Source organism: Megascapheus bottae, chromosome 11, assembly GCF_031878675.1.
Source record: "Megascapheus bottae isolate mThoBot1 chromosome 11, mThoBot2.hap1, whole genome shotgun sequence".
Taxonomy (NCBI): Eukaryota; Metazoa; Chordata; class Mammalia; order Rodentia; family Geomyidae; genus Megascapheus; species Megascapheus bottae.
Genome location: NC_143519.1, coordinates 6,710,640 through 6,735,957, shown reverse-complemented (window position 1 = coordinate 6,735,957; position 25,318 = coordinate 6,710,640). Strand labels below are relative to the sequence as shown.

The 25,318-nt window shown below is 40.6% G+C and overlaps 1 protein-coding gene across 1 annotated transcript in view; it reads right to left on the bottom strand.

Annotated features, from left to right (window-relative positions):
- Slc10a2 (solute carrier family 10 member 2) overlaps positions 1-14,959 on the bottom strand; it is a 39,466-nt gene extending 24,507 nt beyond the window's left edge. The window contains exons 1-2 of the mRNA XM_090341774.1: positions 14,845-14,959; positions 7,159-7,202 (exon numbers count right to left, since the gene is read on the bottom strand). Coding sequence (XP_090197900.1) covers positions 7,159-7,202; positions 14,845-14,959 — 159 coding nt within the window. The remainder of the gene's footprint in view (positions 1-7,158; positions 7,203-14,844) is intronic.
- Between the last annotated feature and the right edge of the window lie 10,359 nt (positions 14,960-25,318).

Genomic DNA, 25,318 nt, shown 5'->3' with positions numbered 1-25,318 from the left:
TATTCTAGCCAGATCTCTACATTTGTTTCAGGCTCTTGGAGACATAAGGAAGTCTTTGTGTCCCTTCTCTGGCATTTTTTACAATACTTTTAGTTTGAATCTATTCTTCTGGTCTTTTGCCAATTCTTTTATTTTGTTCAGCTTTGTTGATTCTACTTGCAAATGGATCCACTTATTTCTGATTTCAATTTTTATAGCTTTTATTTTGACAAGATTAATTATTTCTTCTTATTTCCATTTTTATTTGTGGTCTTTGTGAATACATTGAGAAAAGTGAATTTACAATACAGTCTCTCCAATGTCTGGAGCCACCAGAGATCTCATTCCACTGACTGTTGCATTCCTAATTTATTATATTTGTGTTTTCTTGTATCTTGGGCTGTGTGTTTGTTGTTTTGGTATTTTTTATTCTGTATCAATAGAGCAATAGAGCAATGTTCTCTCTCTTGCAAAATTTCAGTGAAGAGCTGGAGCTAAGAAGGCCTCCACAATTTTTTTAACCTCCTTAGGTTTCTATATTTTCTGTCTTATTAGTTTGTATTTTCATATCTATTTTAATTTTTAGAAATTTTGGCCAAACATACTTGTTTTGACTTATATTTGATGTTGTCAATTAGAAAAGATTTCCTTTGCTTTATTTTCATTTGCTCTTTTCAGAGATTGTTATTTGTATGTCAATTAATTAGTTGATTTGGAATTTGTGATCAATGTGCAGGATTGTTTCAGAAAATAATGTGACAGTATGTTGTCTTGGTAAGTTCCATCTCAAACCTTACACCAGATTTTGTTCCTGGCTGATTTTTGGCTCCTTACTTTGATCATGAATTTTGCTTCATGCTTACATAGGCATGATTATGCTGAAAATTTGTTTTTATTTATCCTCCCTTATGTGGTAAGGGGCAGATTGCTATTGCATTTCTTGAGTAATGTTCAAGTACTTCTTCTCAAACGGCTTTTATTTTACCCTCAAAGATGATGTCTTGCAGTAAATGTTAGCTCAATTATATTATTGAAAGACTTGGAGAGGGAAGCATCTCATTCTTATTTTCAGTTGATTGTTTTGTCTTCATACAATTAAAATTTCCAGCAAACTGTTCTTTAAAATGTGTTGGCATACACAAAAAAACCCCAAAACTAAACTCAATCTTCAGGATTCCTTTGAGAAGCAAAGAAACATATGATATGTGATGCCATAACCTGGATAGCTAACATTTTAATTTTTATACATTAAGTATACTAAATATTGTCACTCTTGTCACCCCCTCTAGAATTTGAGCTAGCTAATGGGACAAAATTATAGGGTGACTGAAACTGGTAATGTGGGCAAGTCTTGTTTAGAAACATTCTTAAGTTCTGGTAAATGTGTAATTTCTAAAATCAATGGGTGTCAATTCCACAAAAAAAATCTGAGGCACCACAATTTAGTCACACATGGCCTTGATTTTCTTATGGCGTATCCCTTTCCCACAAACAGAATGTCTCACTGATTTAGAAGTTGTGTCACTGAGTATCTCATGAGCAGACAGAGCTTCTGTGATGTGGTAAGACCTCCAAAAGCCTCCATTACATTATTCTGCAACTTTGGATTGCTCAAAAAGGTGCTTTAGTCTTAGTAAATACATGACTATTCAACTGTAATTTACTCCAGCTGTTCACTGAACACGACTTGGACACTTGATAGTTATTGAAGATAGCATTTTGAGTTTTTGGTGTTTGATAGAATAGTTTTTGGGAGATTAAATTGATTGGGGCTGTGGAGCTCATCTTTATTTCAAGAATCTGGGTTTCGATAACTCAGGAAGCGGTCAGAAAGGAGATTGCAGAGCTAGGCAGGAAGTGGGGGTAGGATTCTTATTTGAGTGTCTTATTGTGGGTTACTGGGGTGGGGTGGATGGAGTTTATCAGTTTTCCAAAGGCTGAAACTTTAAGCCAGCTCACAAGACAGTAGTGTGAACCACATTGTCAAATTTTTACTAATTGCAATCTAGAAACTGTATTTCCAGTGAATTCAATCACATGACTTCTTTGCCATAAGATTAAAGTGTAAAGTGCTTTAGGAACACTGAAAATTTTACCTTTGATGTGAATGAAAAAGAAGTTGATAATCTAGAAGACCTTTAAAAAAACAAAACAAATAAGCAAACAAAAAACAAACCCTCCTTTTCCAGGCTATAACCAATACAAGAAACTCTCCCTGTCTTTTGTGTTCTATTCAAGAGCTCTGGGAAGAGCAGTCCCTCTATTCTTACCTTTCTTCTTTCCTTCTTTTTTTGGTAGGTTATGGGGCTTGAACTCAGGGACTAGGCATTATTCCCCAGCTTTATTTTCTCAAGGCTAGTGCTGAATCACTTTGAGCCACAGTACTACTTCTGGGGTTTTTTGGCAGTTAATTTGAGATAAGAGCCTTACATCACAGATTTTCCTGTTCCAGCTGGCTTTGAACCTCAATCCTCAGATCTCAATTTCCTGAGTTGCTAGCTTTACAGGTATTAGCCATCAGTTTCCACTGCATGGGAACATTTCTGTCACATCAGAGTTGCTTTCTCCTGAATGATACTAGATACTAGATACTTTTCTTTCTTGGTAAACATTTGTGTAATGATCCCTTCTAAGAAGAATAATTGCCCTACTCATTCACTGATTTTCTCAGTACCTAGATCAGTTATGAGCTTCTAAAACCTGGTTTATTTTGAATTTTATTTAGAAATATCTTGTCTTTCAGGAGAGTTTTAAAGCAAATATGTCTTGTCCTTGATCTGTGTATTTCACTAATATAATTTGTAGTAGCCAATGTTTGTCTTCAGTTTTGGGTGGGGGTTCTTAATTCTGTAATATGTGCTCATAAGTTTATATACACTTAAGTATATTTGAACTTTTCTTATATTAAGTATCCCCAAATTGCATATTTTTTTCTTTTCATATATTTTTATTGTAATTAATAGAAGGGTGACATTATATTCACCAGATAGAAGGTGCATTACTTCACATACATTGATACCCTTTCTCATGTCTTGGTCCCCATTTCCCTCCCCCCACCCCTGCCCCTCATCTTGTTTTCCCCCTTCCCTATCAGATTTCAAATAACCAAATAACCATATGTCCAATATATCAGGTAACAAGGTAAAATACTGTAATAATATGAGATAACCAAGGGACAGCAAAAGAGATGAGATATAACATAGTACATTAAGACAACAATCACTCATTATATGGCTTTTGTTTCTCTATACTGGAGGTCCTTTCATTTAGTGTCATACTATATGGCCTTATGAATCTAGGTTTTGTTACATTGTAAATCTCTGCTAGGAGAGCCCAAGGTTTCTATTGATTATGACAAATGAGGGAAACCATTGAGCCTATGTTCCTTTTAGTCTGACTTATTTCACTTAATATGATTTTTTTCTAAGTCTATCCATTTCCTTACAAATGGGGCAATGTTGTTCTTTCTGACAGCAGCATAGAATTCTATTGTGTATAAATACCACATCTTGTTGATCCAGTCATCAACTGAGGGGCATCTGGGTTGGTTCCATATCTTTGCTATGGTAAATAGTGCTGCAATGAACATCGTTGTGCTAGTGGATTTAGCATGTCCTTGTTTCTGGACGATAGGGTAAATGCCAAGTAGTGGAATTGCTGGGTCATAGGGGAGCTCTATGTTTAGTTTTTTGAGGAACTGCTATACTGCTTTCCACAGTGGTTGAACGAGTTTGCACTCCCACCAACAGTGTAGAGGTGATACCTCCTGGCCACTTTACCCCAGCATCTATTGTTATTAGATTTCTTGATCATGGCCATTCTAAGTGGAGTGAGGTGGAATCTTAGAGTTGTTTTGATTTGCATTTCTTTTATGGCCAGAGATGTGGAGCATTTCTTCATGTGTCTATAGGCCATTTTTGTTTCTTCTTCAGAGAAGACTCTCTTTAAGTCTTTGGCCCATCTTTTAATGGGATGGTTGTTACTTTGGAGATTAGTTTTGGAGTGATTCAATTTTTTGAGCTGTTGATATATTTTAGTATGAGGCCTTTGTCTGTTGTGTGGTTAGTGAAGATCTTCTCCCATTCTGTATGCTTTCTAGTTAGTCTAGCTAGCTATGTCTTTTGCCATACAGAAGCTCTGCAGTTTAATGCAGTCCCACTTTTCCAGACTTTCTTTGATTTGTTGTGTTTCTGGGTCCTTATTAAGAAAGTTTCAACCTATGCCAAGAAAACTTAGTATTTTCTCCTATTCTTCCTTGTAAAGTCCCAAATTCTATTTTTTATCTAAAAATGTAGAAGACTGAGGCAGGGGGTAGGGAGAAGGAGGAAGCGTGGTGGAGAGGGGGAGTCTCATCAAGGTACAGAACATGCATCTGCAGACATGTCAGAATGAAATCCCCATACATGATTAACTGATGATCTTCAAGACCATGTGGGGAGATTTGCCAGTCACAAAACACAAGCACTACAGCAGTCAGCTTACATGAGGCATCTAAATCAGTCACATTTCTAAGAAGTTGCATGGTGGCTTTGAGGGACTGAGGAGGGGAGAAAAGGGTGGACACGGAGTTTAATTTTTGTCAAATGGAAGAGTTTCAGAGATTGGTTTGAATAATAATATGAATAAATTAACATTAATTCAGTATATTTCAACTTGATGAAAGTGATAAATCTTATGCTATTTTTTATTCGAGCATTTTTTAAATAGAAAGTTGGCTTTTCCCCAGCTCCAGATCAGTGTCAGAACATTTGCTACCCTCAATCAGAACCCAACTTTGTCCCATTGACAGTGTCACAAACTTGCTCCCATCTTGCTTTCATTTCATGTGAATTTCCCTCTCCAGAGTTCTCAGTTTACCCAGTGGTATTTCTATAAGCACCCAACTTGTCTAAGGATTGGGAATCAAAGTTGCAGAAAATTAAAAGGGAGCAAAAAGCTTGTTTAACAGCTGCAAGGGAGGCCAGAAAGCACATTTATAGACCCTCCCTGACCTTGGCTCCATTTTATTTTCCTTTGTCAACAAGTCAGTACCAGAAATGAGTTTTGGGTGGGAAATGTGTATGAAATCCTGGTAATACCATAACCTTACCCATCTTTACACAGGGCTGGCCAGATTCAGGAGGATCTGTTACAGATTGCATTTGAGTTAAACAGATAACCTTTAAAGTCCTTTCAACCTTGGAGACTCTATTATTCCTATTTTTTATTGTTATAAGCCCAGGCTTTTCTGACTCTACTCAAGATCGTCTCTGTTGACACTTTATATTTTCCTGAATTTCATACTAGTATCAATTATACATGTAGTTTTGTATTAAATAGTATGTAGCAAAATTTACCCCAAAGAAGAGGGTCTCATGAGTTTTTGAAGTCTTCGGAATTTTAGATAAGGTATTAAGCACAGTGTGCTATAATAACTCAAACCTCTGCAGTGTTGGCTGACTGGATGTGAAAGTGGCTGCTGGAGATTAAATGTTACAGTTAATGTAGAAAATGTTTATGGAGTATTAGTTTTCATGTTAGAATGTTGTCTAGGGACAAGCAGATATTTTTTGATTTCTTTTGTTCTTCCTTATCGTAACACTATAGGAAATATTAAAATGAATCTAATCTTCACCCAATGAAATGCTTCCATCTTAGTGGGAGATAAACATTGAGGTCAAACCACAGCCACCAGCATTGTTCCATGAGAACAATTATTTCCTGAAGATGAGAATCCTTTTATCAATTCTCCACCTTTTCCTTTACCAAAAATGTTTTGTTCCTGGTTCTTTTTGCTAACCCAAGCAGTTGAAATTTACATGACCAATCACATGGTATAAGAAGTCACCTGTCAGAAAATGTGATCTTGAAGTCCTTCAGAATTCATGATGTGAGTATTATCATCCTACACTCGTGGACAATGAACATTTTACATGTTCATTAATCGCCTCATAATGAACACAGGTAGGAAGTCACTGAGAGTTTAGAATAGTCCTTGCAGACCCAGGAATATGATTTTAACCTCCAAGCCCAAGGACCTTCTTCTGACCCTTGTTCAAGTGTTCTTAACATTCCTTACCAATGTTTAGGCATGTCTTTAGCTCCAGAATAACTTAAGGTAAACAGCTTTTTGAGAAAGTCCGTGGGCCTCTGCTTTCTCAGAAGAGTTGACTAGGCGGCTGTCCAGTAGAAACCCATGTGTGAGCACCATTCCCACTGGGGTCTACCCTACTCTGCAAGGATGAAGAGAAAGTTAAGGAATCATCACAGGTTTCTGTTATGTATCATGGCATAGCGCTGTCTTGTTTCTTCTTCTTTTCCTCCTCCTCCTTTTAACACTTTTACTTGAGCTTATGTAGTTCAGTTGTGGGTCATTAAAAATATCATAAGGAATGCTGCTTCAAAAATATAAGAGATCATAGGATTTTCTGGAGCTTCCAGAAGCTAATTTAACTTAACTTTTAGATGGTCTGTGGCGTTTGAGTACTCTGAAGCCAGACAGCCGGGCCTAAATCTCCACCCTACTTTTACTGTTCATATGATTTGGGGTGATTTTCGTGTCTTCATTTCCTTTTGTATTACATGGGATAACATGTTCCTATTAATCCAGACAGTGCGAGATGAAGTAACTCGAGGATGGCCTAAGCGGCTGTGTAAAGCACACAGGCAAAGCCTGCCATATTCGACACAGGTTTTCACTTTGGTGAAGGAGAAAGAAGCCAAACCCACCTTGTGGTCCAGTGTGTAATCGCTCCAACATAGAGCTGATGAATGGAAAGGAAAAGGGCTTCATTATAGTACACAGATCAGTGTTAGTGCCGCCTGTAAGCAAAGCACAGTGTTGGAGAAAGGGAAGGAAGCCGTACAGCTTACTTTGACACAGCAATTGAACCAGAGTTGGGAAGAATGGTGCAGTAAGTTTCAAGTGGAAATAAAGCTGTAAATAAAAGAATAATGCAAAATATTGAGAGAAAATGCCGTGTCAGATTTTACCTTGCTGAGGCAGATAGTGTGGCTAAGCAGCGAAAGGAAGTAGGGTTAGAAGGTTGGGGCCTTGAGCATTAGGATATGAAGTTTCTGCTGTGTGGTAAACAAGGAGCCACTGAAGATCAAAGCTCAATGGTTAGACTAATCTCACATCAGCAATGCTCAGGTCACTGTGACCTCACTGGGAGACAGAGTGTCTTTCCTCTCTCTTACAAACAGTTCTTCCATTCTGGATTTGGTAGGCTTGTCCAACAAGCCTACAATAAGAATGTAACACATGCAACAGTGGGGGTAAACTGAAAACTGACGGGAATATAGTGAAAGCAATGTTTGCAAGTGTTGACACGCGTAATTCTTCCTCTAGCTTTTGAGGTAGGATCCATTGTGCCGTCACTCATGGGTGAAGAGGGGGAGGCGTAAGGAGAGCTCTCAGAGACTTGCTCCAATATCCACTTACAAGAAAAAAAAAACAAAGAAAAGCATGAAGGAAAGTAGCCTAAAGAAGTTAAAAAACAATAAAAGCAGTGTTGTAATACAAAAAGGATACATTTAGCAAAAATCGCACACAGATGCCATTGAATGCCCTGAGACTGAGAGCTAGAGGACATGCAGCATTAGACTTCAGTTTTCAAAACACATTTAAATTTTTTTTTAAAACAACAACCTGTATGCATACAGTCTTTAAAATAGTTTCAAGACAATCTTGGTATGAATTTGTTTGGCTTAGTTTTTTTGTGGACCCTGGTACTTTGATCAGAATAATACAAATGGTATTTTTTCCTTTTGTTTTTGAAATGCCAGACATTTCCTGAAGCTCTGTAATGGGAACAAATGCATTTGTCTCTACAATCAATGAGCCCTCTGCCATCGGGCATTTATTTGGAAGGACATTCAAGATCTAGGACAGAGCAACCCTGAGAGCCTTCCACATCAGACTGAGTCAGCTCTGTAAGGACAAAGCACTCATTAAAGCAAGAGAGTCTGAGGAGAGTCTGCAAGTAAACATTCCAGGCGCCATAGTGTGAACAGGGAAGAAAAGAGCTTCTCTAGGAACCCAAAGCAATTCTAGTTGCTGAGAAAGAAGGAACCGTGGAGTGATTTTTCTTGGTTCTTGAGATCAAGGGCTAGATAGTCATTCGAGCCCACTTCAGTAAGGCTCAGGAAAGTCAAGACAAAACTTATTACCTTTTGGAGGAAAGGAGAAGGTAAAAGGAGAATCCAGGGCAAGGTCCTTCCTCAGTGGTACAAATCTGCAATGCATATTAGTTTGTAATGCCTGGTGTGGAATAGCTGCTTTTGTGCCAACGAATGTTATGTAGCAGAGCTCAGCCTTGGTACTTCAGTTGAAGACCATTTGTCCTCTCCCCTAAGCTAAAAATACATCCTCCAGGCAAGGTGAGTCAGTGCTTATGGTGGTGAGTCACCAGGACATCAAGCTTGCATTATTCTTTTCTCTTGAGTATTATGAGCTCCTTTCAAAGCTGGGACAATCTCCGATCTCAAAGGCATATGGATCTTGCTTCCCTCTGTTGGCTGAAAGCTCTGTATAGCTGTTCTCATTGCTGCTGTCCTGCTGTGGAGACGAGCCCAGTGCACTAGGAAAAGCACACAGGCAAGCAAACTAAACGTGGTGGTCAAGGAAATTCATAGCACATGCTGATCTGCACTGCAGCAATGGAAGGTGTTGCCTTTGCAATGCCAGAGCTGAGAGGGGGCAAATGTGCATGATGCATGCAGAAACATTCAAGCAATTTATGACGAACACTGCTCTCCTCAGAAGAGGAGACTGCTCACACTCGTTGCTCTATGTCCTTGAGAATGGAGTCCTTTCAGTATAGGTTCTGGCAACATGCACCATATGAAGTTGGGTAAAGTGTTGAAAACTACTTTTTGGCCTAGCTGAACACAGTGGGTTTTTGTCTTGATGGTATATAACTAATAATTACCAATGTAGAATATATTTTCCTACTTAGTTCTTATACCTAGAAATGCAATTGCATCTTCTTTCTCTGTGGAATGAACATTCTCTTTGGTGCATACTAAGATCCTTACCTTTTTTGTTGGTAGCTGACGTATTTTGACTCTTCTTTGCTTATGTAGGACCTCATCTCTGAGCATGGATAGTAGAAATAGAAGCAGATCAAATGCAAGTTATTTAATTGTGTTAGACAATGTGGTAAAGAGAAAAGGAAAGGCTTCTGGAAGATAGGATGCAGTTAGTGGTTCATTAATTTCAATTATATCATTACCATTAGTGCAAATAATTAAAAGTTTGCTTCACATAGAGGCTTAGCAAGAGACATGAAATTCTTCAGCAAGTAGCTAACCACAAGGGACACCTTAAAGCATATGCAAAGTATTCATCTTAAGTAATAATAATAATAATAAAACTAAAGTTGTATCAGTGACCAGCAATTAAAGTTTACTTTCTGTTAAAAGTTAACTCTTTAAATAGTTAAAATAATACCTTTAAAAATAGGAAACTCATGATACAAGGCACTGCTCACTGGGTATTCAGGGTAATAACCTCATTAAAAGTGTATTGTGAAAGAGATTTACTTTCTGAACTACTAAGGTCGAAGCACTAGACAAGTAGGAGAAGAAAGCACCTACATGGAATTACTTCTGGCTATTTTCATATGCACCTAAAAAGAAAGTATCAGATGCAAGAGACAAGTTATTATTTTTTAGGAACAGAAGAAAACAAATCAGATTATGCTATCTGGAATCCATAAGACTGTAAGTACGATGACAATGACTCCAACAGCAGTAATTCTAGTTATTGATTGATAAGTGACTTTGGATTTTTGCTTCACTTTTTTTTATTATCTTTAATAGTTGTATAAAGAGTTGCCATTTAACAAGGCAGTTTGCAAATGCAGTGCATCTTGATCAATGTCATCCCTTTATACATTCCCATCTGTCTTTCCCACACCTTCCACTTCCCTTACTCTTAATTTTGAAGATAATACATTAAATTCCTGATCACGTTCTCTCCCCCTTTTCTTCTTTTGTTCACCGCTTTCTCCTTGATCCCACACCATTCCTTTCAAATATCTGTTTCCTGGTGTTTATTTGGTTGAAATTTGACTTTAACTTTCAAAGGAATTATACTATTTGAGTTCTCCCTTTTATCTACCATATTTCAGTTATGGATTTTTTTTAATTTAGAGGAGAACATTTGCTGACCATCTCCTTTGCCAGGCACTACACTATAGTGATTTTTTTAAAATTGTTAACTAGTTTGACTCTTCTAATAATCTTGTGGTTACTGAGAAATGATACCATTTATTTGTGTTAGTGGGCACTGCCAGTAGTATTTGAAGTCACTGTAGATTAGTTGTTGGGATGTTATATGAAATGGAGATCTAGGTCAGAGAAAGGAGGAAAGGAAGGACAGAGATGACTAAAATGATTTCAGGGTTGTTTTCTTGACATTCTACTAAACCTGGAAAGTACAGCAGCCAGCTGGATCTCTGCAAAGGAGTTTCCACGGTGGCTCAGAGGGGTCATTATCATCTCTAGAGAGCAGTCTGCACACCACCCCCACAATTTATCTCGTGTATATATTCTTGGCAACAAGGGAAATCAGACTGCTTTCCAAGTCTGTCCACTCCTTCTACAAAAGGGAGAGAGAAATTCTATTTCTGTTGAATGTGTGAGAAGCTAAATGACCTGTTTCCAATGAACAGACTGAGCCCCAATGACGACGTGCCACTCTGAAGACAAGATTGGGGATGGTGTGGCCTTCCCTTCGTGGATCTCTCTTGGAATGCTCAGGTTGGAGAAGAGCAGAGCCACCCTGCAGGACAGGTGGGGGATGGAGGATTTCTGCTGAAAGTTATTGAAAAATGCAAGGCTCTTGTCAATAGCCGTGTGAGTAGATGGTCTTAGGGGCAGATGCTAAGCTGCTTCTCATTTCCTTCCCCCGCAGGAAGTATGGGGTGATGAGATTTGAGGTCAGGGCTGATACCTAGTCATGGGAGGGTCCTCCATGGAATCAGAGCAATGAGGGGGCTGCTGTGTCTTGGAGAAGGCAGGTGGAGATGGAGGGAGAACTCATTGTGGGCTTATTCCTGTCTGAGGTCAAGTCCTTCTCACAAGTCAGTGAATCCTGTGTGGATTCAGTGTCTCAGTAGTACAGCCTGGCACCCCTGACCACCACTGGAAAGCTAGATCTTCAAGAGCTCCTGAGTTGTGCTGGATCTGGGACCCTCACAGTGTCTGCAGCTACAAGAGAGATAGAAACAATGACAAAGCCTGCTGCTCTCCTCTGGGGAGGCAGAAAATTGATGGTGCTCAGAGGTTAGGAGACATGATGTTAGCAATTAGCATCCACAACAAAAATGATGGGCGGGAATGAAAAACAGATCCTGTCTGTGATGAAGGTACTGGTGTGTGTATGCACACACAAAACACTGACAAGAGTGTACATCACAGACGAAATACTAGATAAACATTAAGTCTTCCTGCTATTACTACCCATGAGGAATTAATGTACTTAAAAATGGAGAGACCGAGGTGTAAACCACGAACTTAGTCATGGACAGAGGCAATCACTTATAGAACATGTTAGTTCAAGGTAGATTAAATTTTGCTTGCATTAGGGTTTGAACTTAAGATTTCACAGTCACAATGCCTCAGACAAACCTCAATAGTTGAGATAAGGTCTTGCTGTTTGCTGAGGTTCTCCTGGGCCCTGATCCTCTTATTTGAGCTTCCTGCCCTAATGGAGATGACAGGGGCACCCCACCACTCCCCAGCTTTTTCTGTTGAGATGGGGTCTGGTGACCTTCTGGCCCATGAAAGCTACAACCTCAGCTTCTGAGCCACTAGAACTAAACATTGAATGTTTCTGTAATTGTATATTTGGGAATGAAAATGCATTTGATTCTTCTCTGATTATTTCTGTCTTCAGGAAAGCTGGTAAGTTAGTGCAAGAATAGTAGCATACTTATTTACCCTTTATGTGCAAGGGATTACTGAAACTCTTCCCTAAGTTCTATCTAGTTTGTAGGTAAAGAAAGTTCACACTTTTCTTATTTTTCTTACTAACTTGATTGGACTTCGGACAGTCCAGTCATAAATACCATAATAAACACAGAACAGTGAAATGAATAGGACAAAAGAACATTTTATTTGATTGGCTACAAACTACACAGATCTACATCTGAAGCAAGCACAGTCAATTATGGGGAAACAAAGCCCACCCCCCTAAATTTTTTTTTAAAGTTAGTTTGCCAGTCTGCATCTGGAAGGCTGGGATGATGCAAGTGGAAATCCTGTGTATGAGTTCAGTGAACATTCTCATCCACTGTGAATTACGTCTCAGGCATTGCTATAGAGGGAGATTTAGACAAAGAAAGTTCTTGACCACAGTTTGGTGTAACAGAATGCTATAGACTATTTTTAGTAATGGCCATAAATCAAATGATATGTGTAATAAATGCATATAGAATTACACAGAAGCTTCCAACTACAAGAGAATGAGTAAGCGAGGCCTTATTAACGATACTGTCAAGTATGGTTCTGAAAAACACACAGCAAATAACGATTTCTGGCTATTTGAGGGAGTGTACCCCAGTCTTCGGACACCTGAGGAAATGGACGGTAGAGCCTGCTGAGGCACAATTGGCTCAGGATTAAGGAAAAGAGACCTAAGCAGGTCATAGTAGTTGCAATAAGCTGGAAAGACGAGGAGACGCTGGGATGTGTGGGACAGAATATTTGGGTGAAGGGAGCATCTCAGAGGAGTCTCTGCAGAACTCGGCATGTTCCCCTGATGTGTGGCTGACCGTGAATCTTCATAGGCACAGGGTCACAATCCTGTGGCGGAGGGAAGCGTATGGAAGGTGAGCCTGTAATCTAATAACTCCCAGAACCAACAGCACTGAAAAATAACTAATTTTTGCCAAGTTAGACACAGAGTCCTTGTGGACTATTTGGAGTAACCAGTGAAACAGCAGAAGGAAGGACATGTTTTAGTACAGACTCCTGGAAGTCACCCCTTAGCCGCAGAGCTGAAATAGTTCCAGGACGAAGGCCGCTCTAGAACTACCGGAACAAAATCTGGATTTTGGAGGACCAAACTGACATCTAACTTAAATTTTTCTTGAAACAAATACATGCTTCAAAGAGATAACGAAGTACTATGAAACACCCTTCACAGTACTCAGTCTCTTCCTTTAAACATTATTGAAGAATGGAATAGGGAAAGCATGCCCCGCAATTAGGGGAATATAATTCAATATGATAGAGTCAGAAATAAAAGATGACAGAATGAATAAATAAGGACATTGAAATTACTAATACAATATGCCCAAAGACAAAAGGGTAAAATAAAAACAGGAGTTTCAGTGATCACTGATGTCATATCAATTAGGCTAACATATCTGGAATTACAGGGACGTGACAGTAAATATATTGAAGAAAATTTGCCAACACTTTCCAATTTGACAAAATTGGTTATAACCACACAGAGCTAAGAAGCTTAATAAACTATAGAAAGGATATCCAGTCTCTCTATTTCTCTATATGTCTCTCTGATTTTCTCTCTTCCTTCAATTTTTGTTTTTTTCCAAGGCATGTCACAATAAAATTTCTGATGACAGTTATAGAGAGAAACATTCTAAAAAAGGAACAAAAGATAAAAAACCACATTATACACAGGAGGATGAAGTTAAAAGCATCCATTGATTTCTGTGTTTTCAACAATGCAAGCCCGAATTTCTACAGTCAATACCCTCATGGAAATACAATGCAAAAACAAAAACCTTAGCAAACTGCTAACAAATTGAATAGAAAGGAAAAGGCTTTATAATCAAGAATAATTTATTTCTGGAATACAGAGATAGTTTAATGTTTGAAAACGAATCAGTAGAATATACCTAAAAAATGATGTATTAGATGTCTGGTTCAAGAAAGTGAAAAGTCTCAGTAGGCTCGACCTGGAAGAACGCATTACCCATCTTGAAAATCGTATCTATGAAAGGTGACACAAAACTGCCAAAGTCCTCTTGTAAGACTGAAACAAGGAAACTTCAGTGTTGTACTAGAGAGCATACATAGGGCATATGGCAAGAAAAAGCAAGGAAAGAACTTAGATTGGAAAGAAGCAGAAGTGTCTTTGCAGATAGATGACATAGCTGTGCATGCACAAAAGCCATGAAAGGTTCTACAAATCCTGCAACAAATCAGTGCATTTTTTTTGCAGGATGTAGTTTAATATTCAAGAATAAACTTGCTTCTATAGATTAGCTGTAAAATTGGGAGAAATAGCATTTATTATTATATAGAAAAATAGGGATAGAGCAGAGATAGCACTGTGCTATGGTCTGATTATTTGTTTCCCTTCCCATTTATTAGAATCATACCTTCACCCCAGTGATGAGACCATTATTAAAAACGTGGGACTGTTATTGGTCATGAGGATGGAGCCCTCAAGAATAGTTTTAGGCTTTATAAAAGAGGCCTTGGGACTGATGCCAGTGATTCATACCTATAATCCTAGTTTCTGAGGAGGCTAAACTCTGACAGGGCTGAGGTTTGAAGGCAGCCCAGACAAACAAATTCCAGAGACTCTGCTCCATGAACAAAAAGCCAGAACTGGAGATACAGCTCAAGTGGCAGCATGTAAAGTGTTCTATCCACATTGAGTCCCCGTGGCGTATACCACTTCCAGTTACGTTTGGAATGTGGAGTTCTTTTTCAGTTATCCTCATTTTTCTGTTTTGGGGAGAATCGTTTGAGGCTGACTGAGCAACTGGCTTGCAAAGGGCCAGGAGTGGCCCAGGGGGGTGGTCGGCACCCTGTGCTTTCAGCTGTATTGCATCACAGCCTGGAAGCAGTGTCACTGCACAGTGCTTCTTAGCAGCTGAGGCCCCAGGGCTCTTCTCTCACTTTTGGCTTTGTGTTTGGGCTGTGGTGGAATGCTGGGGCCCGGAGACTGATGCTGTTGATGGATGTCATCTTCCGTGAGTGCCAGCTGGCCCAGCTTCCTGGGATATGCCGGCATTGGCATTCAGGCAGCCCTGACAGTCTCCTGACAGCCTGGTTCGCAGTCTGCCACAGCCATTCTTCCTGGAATGATCTTAGTGCGCAGAATTGTCATCTGTCCCAAGCCAGAGCTGCTGCCTTCTGCCTTCTGTGTACTGTCAGGTCTTCCAGGGTGGCTGTGTGAGGCACACAAGCACGGCCTGGCTCAGGATGGAGACCCGGAGATCTGGGCTGGGGCCCAAGGCTGCTGGAGAGGCACCACAAAAATGGCTCCCACAAAGTGCTTGAGAGATTCCTCCTCCTGGGAATGAAAGTGCACCCTGTGGGCAGATGAGGCAGACTTCCTTCTTCTCCCTCCCCTCCTATCTCCTGTCCCCTCCCTCCCCTCCCTTCCCTCTCCCTCCCCTCTCTTCCCCCTTCCTCCTTCTCTCCCTCTCTCCTTCCTTTTCCTTCCTTCCTTCTTTCCCTCCCTCCTTTGTTCCTTCTTTCCTTTCTTTTCCCCCCTCCCTCCCTCCCTCCCTCCCTCCCTTCTTCCCTCCTTCTCTCTTCTCCTTTCCTCCCTCCCCTCTTTCTCCCTCCCTCTCTCCCTTTTTTCTTTCTTTCTTTCTTTCTTTCTTTCTTTCTTTCTTTCTTTCTTTCTTTCTTTCTTTCTTTCTTTTTTCTCTCTCTCTATTTCTTTCTTTCTCCTTTTTTTCGTTTCTTTTTTTCTTTGCTAGTCCTAGGGCTTGAACTCAGGGTCCCTGACATTCACTATCCTTGAGCTCTTCAAAGCTAAAGCTCTACCACTTGAGCCACTGCACCACTTCCAGCTTGTTCTGTGTGTGTGGTACAGAAGAACGGAACCCAGGGCTTTGTGCATGCTAGGGAAGAACTCTATGACAAGGCCACACTACCACCTGAACGCATCATTAGACGGCATTAATGTCATCCTTAGAGTTTAGGATCTACCATTTAAAAAAAAATCTCATTTTCAGCTGCTCACAGAAGAGAATTGAATTTGAGACTTCATATTTATGAAAGGAGCTGCTTTCTGTCATATTTTCAAAAGTAAAATTTCCTAAGTAAGACAGCAGAGCCCAGGAACCTCCAAAAACCTAGAAGAAAAGTTTGGGTACATTTTAAAATATATCTACATCTCATGAAGGATGGAAAGCTCTGACATTTGCAAGAAGGCCATAGGAACTTTGATTGTCAAACCTGCTTTGAGGTTTTATTTATCAAGCGGATGTCTGTCCTAGGGCTCAGGTCAGACTCCTAGAGAGCTACACACTAGATTTCTGCTTGGGAAAGGCGAGGATTGGCAGGGTAGCAGCCGCAACCAGCCCAAGACTACAATGGGTCCTGACCTAAAGCAGTTTATATTCTATGATGTCATAGCCATAAATGTGTGCACATGTAAATACAAAAGTAGTGATATGTACACAAATAATGTAGAGGTAGAGTCTTGAACTGTATTTCAGATTTTGGATGTTGACATACACAAACTTGCATACACACATCCATGTCAAGACATTAGAGTCACCGTATACCCAGCTGTAGCTGAGACCCACCAATTCATATATGTGCATACAGTTCTACAGCTATCCGTCTGTCTTTCTAGCATCAAGTATCATCCATATCTTCTGTCGATATCACTCTCATATACCAATACAGTTTAGTGAGTCTTCCGACTGTCTTGTGAGGGTTTCACATACAGCATGATAACATTCTGGGAACTCCACTTCCCCCTATGAGACTGATGGCCAGGTGAGTGGATGGGCATGACTTGACAAAGGGTTGATGTGTACTCAGCTCAGTGCCACCTCCTAAGTCCCTGCCTCTGTCAAGGATACTCTCTTAGCAGGGCCAGCTCCTTCTTTCCATTCTGGCGGGTCACAGGTAAAATGACACTTGAATCATGGCGCTTAGTTTGCTTGTTTTGTGAGCTTGCCTTGTATGCAGGGAGAGAAGCTATTTCTCAAAAGGGCCATCTTTAACTTAGGTAGTGTGTCCTGAGATGTCTTACAAGGGCGATCAAGATTTAGCCAGGGGCGAAGTGGGAGGAAGGTGTAATGTTCAAGGTGAGTCTTCGGAGACTCTGAAAAACCCATTAACGGAGAAGTTATTAATGTCTTTTTTTATGCAGCTCTCATGCAGCCACGGACCCAAAGAAACCAGCACACGTTATGAAACATTTCACAGAAATCCATTTTTTAAAAATAGAAGAATGCTATAAATGAAGTTTTGCAGTGGGAACCAAGTACGTGCCCAGCCTGCTGGGCCAGTCACGGATTTTTTTTCTAAAGACTAAAGGACACGCTCCTCTTTTTCTTTACTTTGAGACAAAGAAATAGAATGAAATTGTCCACTAAAAATTTTGCTATTATTCTTAGTCTTCTTTACTTGGTTTTAATCTTCCTCCATTTCCCTCTCTATATTTCCCCAATGTGACATCTGCAGGCTTCTATTATCCTGGATGTAATTTTTTTTTCTTTTTGTTTTGCCAGTCCTGGGCTTGAGCTCAGATCCTGAGCACTGACCATGGACTTTCTCAGGGCTAGAGCTCTACCACTTGAGCCTTAGCATCACTTCTGGCTTTTTTCTATGGATGTGGTACTGAAGAATTGAACCTGGGCCTTCGTGCATGCTATACAAGCACTCTACCACTAGGCCAAACTCCAGCCCCTTGGATGTAATTTTTAAAATAGAAAATTTCTGCCAGGAACTGGTGGCTCACACCTGTAATCTTACCTAGTTGGAAAGCTGGGATTTGAGAATCGTGGTTCTAAGCCAGCCTGGGCAGGAAATTTTATGAGTTTCTTATCTCCAATTAACCCCCAGAGCTGTGGCTCTTGAGTACAAAAGCTCAGTGACAGCACCCAGGTCCTGAGTTGAAGCTCCAGTATCGAGCAAAACCAAAATCAGATTGACTCGGATGCCTAGTCAATTGGCTTCCTCTAAGAATGGTAGAATAACTCTGGCCCTATAAACATGGTACCTCGGAGCAGAAGGGACTCATGTTAGCTATTGATGCACTCTAGAAGCTAGCAGATTTGCATGCATTTTCATTAGATGATGAACTCTTTGAAGGCAGAAGCCGGCACTGATTGGCCTTCCTGTCCTTCATAGCGTAGACCTGATATACAATTGTGATCAATAAATGCTTATCAAACTTGTAAATTCCGTGTCCATCAAAGCTCAAGTTCAACTGCTGCACAGAGGCCACTTTCTGTTAGCCAGAACGGCTGCTGGGTCTGCAGGGCAAAACTGCATACTAAAAAATATGTATACTGGAAACTGCATAGCAAGAGAAGAGCCACGGAGGTGCCAGGACCCAAGATGTCCACACTCCCCTCAGAGACCCACAGTGCTCCTGGAGTGTGTGTGGTACCATGGGCTATGCCTCTAACACCCCAGCATCTTCTGACCAGCTGTTTCTGTTCTCATTTGTCAAATGCTTGAGCAGCACTTGCTAGAGCTGGTGAGATGTGAGAGGGAGAGTCCAGGTGAAAAGTTAGCTGTGCAATCCTTTTGAAGGTCCTTTCATAGTATTACTCACTGAAAGGACATGTTGGATAAAAGATACTTCTAGTTCCCAAATTCTAGAATTCTAGTAATTATTTTCTCTTCCTTTAAAATCTGCTTTGATTTGGTTTTTTTACATTTTATCTATATTTTACATTTTATCTACATTTTAGTTAAACATCTACTTCAGTTGATTTGTCTTTTCCATTTGATTTGTTTTTAATCAAATTTTGCTTTTCTGCTTTTGAAAAAAAAATTCTATTTTTACTCTTGGGCACAGAAGAAAAAGGACATTTCTACCTGTTTATAAATGAATTTACAACAGATATAAAATAGATTATCTTTAATAGTTCGAGCTATGTTGGAGCATTTAGAGAAGGCTTTATATCCTCAATTGAACAGTCAACTTTACTGATACATTTTAAGTGTTTTTACTGTGACTCTGATAAAAGCTTTCCTCCCTACTCCTACATGATTTTGCATGAAATGTTAGGGAACGATCTCTCTCTCCCTATATCTCTGTTCTGGGACCAGACCTTAGGAAATCTCTGCATAGAAAGGAACAATTGGACCAGCGACTGGAGACTCTTTGACAGGTGGAGTTTACCTGACCACCTGCATTCTTTTTCTCTTCTGCTTGTCCCAATTTCCCAAGACTGCTAGCCTTGATGTGGGATAGGTCATAGTTCTGAGCTCTTGTGTGATTCCTAAGCTCCTGCCACGGGCCGCTCAGCTGGGGATGGCAGCTTGCAGATTCCCAGCTGCAGGAAAAGTGCAAACAAGGTTTCCAGGTGCAGGAGAGAAGGGAACTGTCACAAAGTGTGGCCCTCAGTGCAGCTGTGCATACCTTTCCTTTTCTAAAATCTGTTCATGTTATGAGACCCAATAAATTGCTTACTCTGGGTTTGATAGGATGAGAAGCAAGAAATCTAGCATTCTTTCTACTGTGTGGAAGAGTTGGTGACTAGAGGAGATGTGTGATGATGGTTTTCCAGGAGCTGATGTGCAGGGTCACAGGTCTTGGGGTCATTTGCCATTGTGATTTCAAGCAACACACGCTTGTTATCTTCTGGTTCCACAAAACAGGAATCCAAAATGATTCCTCCTGGGTTAAAAGAGGTGGTACCAGGAGAAGAATGTGCTTTATTGTGATGGTTTTATTATTCTTATTTTGCATTTTCCAAGAGTTAGAAGGGAGCTGCAAATCTGGATGTATCACACCGTTCATCTTTCAGTCACAGCAATGCGTTTCTGGGTAGTTCTCACCTGGTGTTTCTCTGATGTGGACTCTTCTCCATGCTTTCATATGTCTTGGAGGACACTGGTAACTCTATCTTGTCCTCTTGGATTAGCCAAGCTCTCGCCTATTACTAACCCAATTCCCTGCAATCTCAAGTCCCTGTAGTCATGGAAATGATCCCATGGTTAGCTAGTTAACACATGAGCACTTGAATGAGTTGAGGAGCTATCATTGCACCTACCACTGGATGTGTGCTGTGTGCACATAAGGAGCTGCCTTGCCCCAAACTGCTTTTTGTGTAACTGCTTAGGATCCATTCAACTTAAGGCAGCAACTCAAACTTTGTTATCACAAGTCATTTCCAACCTCTCAGATGCTTCCTGAGAAACTCAGACACCTTTTGTTTCTGTGGAAGTGATAATTTATTCTTGCAAAAAATAATTTGGGAACATTTAAATATACTTATCAATTCAGGTAACATGTCATAAATAAACGGTATATGTTAAAAAGACACATGTTATTAAAGTAACAGAAAGTTAAAGTACTAACACAATCTTGCTGAGAAAAATCTTTAGACTTAAAGAACTAAAACAAAATCTTAGTAAGAAAAATAGCACTGAGCTGTCGTTGGTGTCCATTGGATGGTGAGTTTTTTTGCAATATGCTCATGCTCAACAGGGAGTCAGAAAATGAAAGGCCATCTCAGTAGTTTTAGGAGTAACTAAGTGTGTATGTAATTCTTTGATACTGCACCTAGATATGACAGGTGAGACATGTATCAGTTTCTCAAAGGTTAATTGCAACATGGAACTTGAAAGCATCAGTGAGTTTTTCATAGTCTTCTCTGCTAATATCAAGTAGTTTTATGCTTCAAATAGCTTTTTAAAAATGCTTTATAATGTGGCTTGCTAAGTTGTAAACTTGGCTTACAGAGTTGTGAAGACCTTCCAATTATTGTTACATTTTCTAGGACAAGAGTAAAAAATTTCATTTGCTAATATCACTATTAATTTCATCAGAAAAAAAATCTGTAAGTACTGGAAAGCTCGCAGTGGGGATACAAGCTTTCTAAAATTCCATTTTTCTCCGGAAAGGTCAAATTTTATCACTAGTAACAAATGTGCACTTTCCTCTTGGTTGACATTTGGACCAATGTTGCGGAAACTCTGGTGGGTAAGACAGAGCCTCCTTCCTGCAAACCGAGGCAGATTTGATGATCTCCCCATCACACCGGCCCAACGGACACACAGGAGCTGGCATCAGAGAGCTTCCACCAAGAGAGGGCCAACAGGAAGCCATGAACGCTGCCCATTTTATTTTGTTCAACTCATGAACAGTGGATTTAAAGATATCAATTTGTTTTGGTACCACACCAAAGGTTGTGCAGTTGTTTTGAGCTGTAAGGTGAATAACAGCCTCTCACCTTTTGGATTAACTTTTCCTTGCAAGGATCATGGAAAGACATACTATGCTTTTTGGATTTGAGTATTTAGTGGCTATTTCTTTTAAAAAAGGAACAAAAAGACCCATTCCCTTCAAGGAAAACACCAGACTAAAGGCTAACACCACAGTAGCATGATAGTGAAAAGAATTTTGGCTTTCTAGACCAAAATTGGATGCCTTGGGGGCATCTGAGAGTGTCACTGAAGAAGAGTATAACCTCTGCCTTTATGGTTTTGTCCACAGGGACCAATGTGAATGCTCCTTTGCTTATGTTAGCATAGCTGTTTCCCAGATTATCTAATCACCAGAATATGAGCCATGAAATGAACAGCTGGGATGCAAGTGGGTGGGTTTGGGAATGTGGTCTCAGCAAAGGGCTTGGGGAAGAGAAGGGAACTCAAATACAGTGATAAAATCAACACACCTGCCACAAGAAGCTACTCTTGAGTGGACAGGGATTAGTCTGAGGGTAGCAGATTCCTTGTAAAGTTGAAATTAACAGAAAATTAGCCAGAAGAATGGTTCGCCCTTCTCAGAAGACTCTTTCATGGCCCCAGTGACTGAACTTCTCTGAACTTCTGTTTGCTCATAGGGATGGGGTTGACTAACTGCAGTGGCAATTGTTTAGGGGACTGAGGTGACAACCAGGCCCCCTGGAGGGGCCAAGGAGGGGTGGAAGTAAGGCAAACTCTTGTCAGTGTGACTTCTCAAGCATCTCAGCATCCTTCAGGCCCAGGTCTCTGGCCAGCATTCATTGTTGTTCTGGGACTGTGGATGCTCTGGCTAGTTGGTGCAGAAGTCATAAATACACCACCCAGTGCATTGTGCATCGCTGTAAACCCAGCACAGAGGACACAGAAGTAGGAGGAGCTCCATGTCGAAGCTAGCCTGGGAACCCATAGCAAGGAATCAGTGAATACAGAGAAGCCTGAGGGAGTTTGTTGATTTCAGCAGCCAGGTGTTTGATTCTCAATACTTCTTCATGAACTGGAAAACACAGCATTTTCTGATTTGTCTCTCTTCAGCTCATCTGAAATTCTTCAGACATTATCTATAACCGCTGACTCTTACTGTTTCCTTTCACACTTTAATCAGCAGATATGTTGGTCTCCTGCGGGTTTCTTCTCATTTATAAGTGCCCGTTTGTAGTTTTAATATCATCTGAAATCATCAGGCTCTAACATGATTCAGTTGAGTCCTTTCCTTCCTTCCTTCATTGTTTATCTGAATGGAAGAAGCACTCCCTTGCTCAGGATGGAAACACTAAGCCTTTTGTCACATTTGTATTCTGAGTCCATCAGAGTGCATGCGCCTGTGTGTGTGTGTGTGTGTGTGTGTGTGTGTGTGTGTGTGTGTGTGTGTGTGTGTGCATGCACGCACATGTGCTTTGGTTCTGGGCTTGAACTCTGGGCCTTCTGCTTTTACTTGGCTCTTTTTACTCAAGGCTGATGCTCTACTACTTAAGTCACATTTCTAATTCTGGCTTTTGTCTAGATCAATGGAGATAAGTCTCACAGACTTTTCTGCCCACACTTGAGACCTATGAGCAGATATGATGGCTGGAGAAAACATTCTATTATACACATTTCCCAGGCTCCAGTCTCTTGTTACTGCAGGTCAGGTAGTACTATCACAGTGCAGTTTCTAGGCTTGCAGCTGCTCAGGGCTACAGCCTGCTCGTGGAGTGGTGTAATCTACGAGTGACGTATTTCTCCCTATCCCACAAGCTGATGGTAGTCCGGCAGTTCTGCATTGTCCCCATGTCCCATCTTCCTCTTTTGGTTGTGTCACCCATTCCTATTATATGGCTTACCATTGACCACCTAGTAGTGACAAGATGGTGGCTTCAGCATTGGCTTCAGGCTGAAGCCAGGGGCAGGCCAGCAAGCTGCTTCCTTCAGCAGCTTTTCTCTGGATTTCTATCTGATTCACCTGGGCCAGTGTTGGCTGTTGGCCCTGCTAAGCCTCTCTTCTCTGTTCCATGAAAGGGGAGAAGCAAAACATCCGCAGCCTGAACAAAACCAGGAGTCTTTAGTAAGCAATAGGGTATATTTGGTGCACAATCGCCAGAAACATCCTTAAGCTCTGATTCTATCAGTCTTTCTTCCAGCTTCTTTTGCTTCTGGTTAAATGCCTTCCTAGACCCTCAGCCTCTTTCTTCAGTCAACCTTAGGCTGTTTCTCGATGAAGGTCGTTAATGGTGCAGTTAATCAGAGCAATGCCCCCAATTCATTTTGATCCACCTCCAAGGCGGTGGTTCTGTAAGAGTCATGCTTTATCAGTGAGTTCCTTGGTTTTCCTTGGTGATTCTCAGAATTTGTCTCCCCCTCTTCCCCCTGCCCCTTTGGTCTTGGAGCTTGAACTTATGACCTCGGCACTGTCCCTGAGCTCTTTTGCTCAAGGCTAGCACTCGACCACTTTGAGCCATAGTGCCACTTCAAGGTTTCTAGTGGTTATTTAGAGATAAAAGTCTCACAGACTTTCCTGCCTGCACCGGCTTTGAACTGTGATTCTCAGATCTCAGCATCCTGGCTAGCTAGGATTTATAGACATGAGCTATTTATAGATGTGCACTATTTATGCCTTTCTGTGGCATTTTTCTCTTGACCTATAAGCAGCTCTGGTGCTCATTTTGGTTTTTAGATAACTGGAAAAATGTCTACCCTCCTACTAACATCTATTAGAAAGTCATGAAAGACGTCCTCAGTCCAGGGGTTTGCTGTGTTTGGCGCTTCCGTGAACGCCGTGACCATGTTACCTGCGCTGAATGTTACTTGTCTTGTCAGGAGGACCCGGGAGAGGCTTAGATGGAGAATTTTCCCTCCAGCCATTGCAGCTATTCTGGGATGACCTGTGACCAAACGAGCACCAATGCAACGGTTTGGACAGGAAATCTGAGTTAGTAAATTTTTTTTTCTAAGTAGGCTAACTGCTGGGCAGGAATGACGGATTCTGGAGAAAGACAGGGGGCTGAAACCATTGGTGAAATGTCTGCAGAGTTCCAGGGCTTCTTTAGAAGTATGGCAGTCATCCATGTAGATAGAACCTTAGCAGCCAAATTTTTGCATGTTTCAGCACAGGTCTTTGCATCTACACTGTTTAAGTAGGGGAGAGATTTTTATCCTACTACACATGTCCTCTCTCCTACGACGGCTGGGAACACGGCTGTCAGAAAGGACAGTGGGAAGTTTGGAGATTCCCACCACCGCAAGGTCTTTGTGAAGACACAGGAGGGTCTCCATGATTTTTCTCTTTGGTGGTGCTGGAACATGAAACCTGCTAGACAAGCTCAGAGCACCACCCTCAGCCATCCAGTAATTGCTTTTCTTCTATTTTCTATCACGTCAAGGGCCTTAACCTCCCCTTCTCTACCTCACACACTTAAAAAGTATTTTGATACTGTACATTATATCATTGTAATTGCTTTATATAATTAACCTACAAAAAAAGGTGAGTGATTTCAGAGAAGCATCAGAAATGTATTTAAATCACCTTAGTGACTTACTTTATTTAGCGCAAACGTCTTCCATACATAGAGATCAATCACATTGCACGTTTTCTTAATTGCACTTTACTCCGGGGTACAATTAAAGGCATCGTTGAAGCATTGTTTAATACTTGTCTTTTCAGACTTGCATCTCAGTTACCGGATGGATCCCTGTGCTTTCAGAATTTGCACTGAAAAGATCCAGAGGGCCTGGATCCTATTCGTTTTTTAATCTTTCCTACCCTGCTCCCACTGCAGGGTCTGGACTAATTGGTCTCAATGAATACATTGTTCTCTCTGTACATCCACGGCATTGGAATTATTGGAAGATAGTGAAGCAAGTTGCAGCTTCAACAGCTCCAGCTCTCCCAGTGATGCTAATGCATATCAGGGTAGAGACGAACATTTTTTATGTCTTTATTGAAACTTAAATCTCAAATGCTGTGTACAGGGCATTTAATATGAATGGCATGATTTGTACGTATGATCTCCATGAGAAATAATGGACGTAAACAATTAACCGAGCACAATAATTCCTCTTTTGTGGTCATGGTTTTGATTTTAGGCCAAAACTAATCCGTCTGTACAGCTACACTATGCCAAGAATAAGAAGAGGAGCCAGTTAGATTACTTGCATCATGAAATTATTCAGATCTTTATTTAGTAATTGGTTCTCTGACAGACAATGAAAGCTTTCCCTCAAT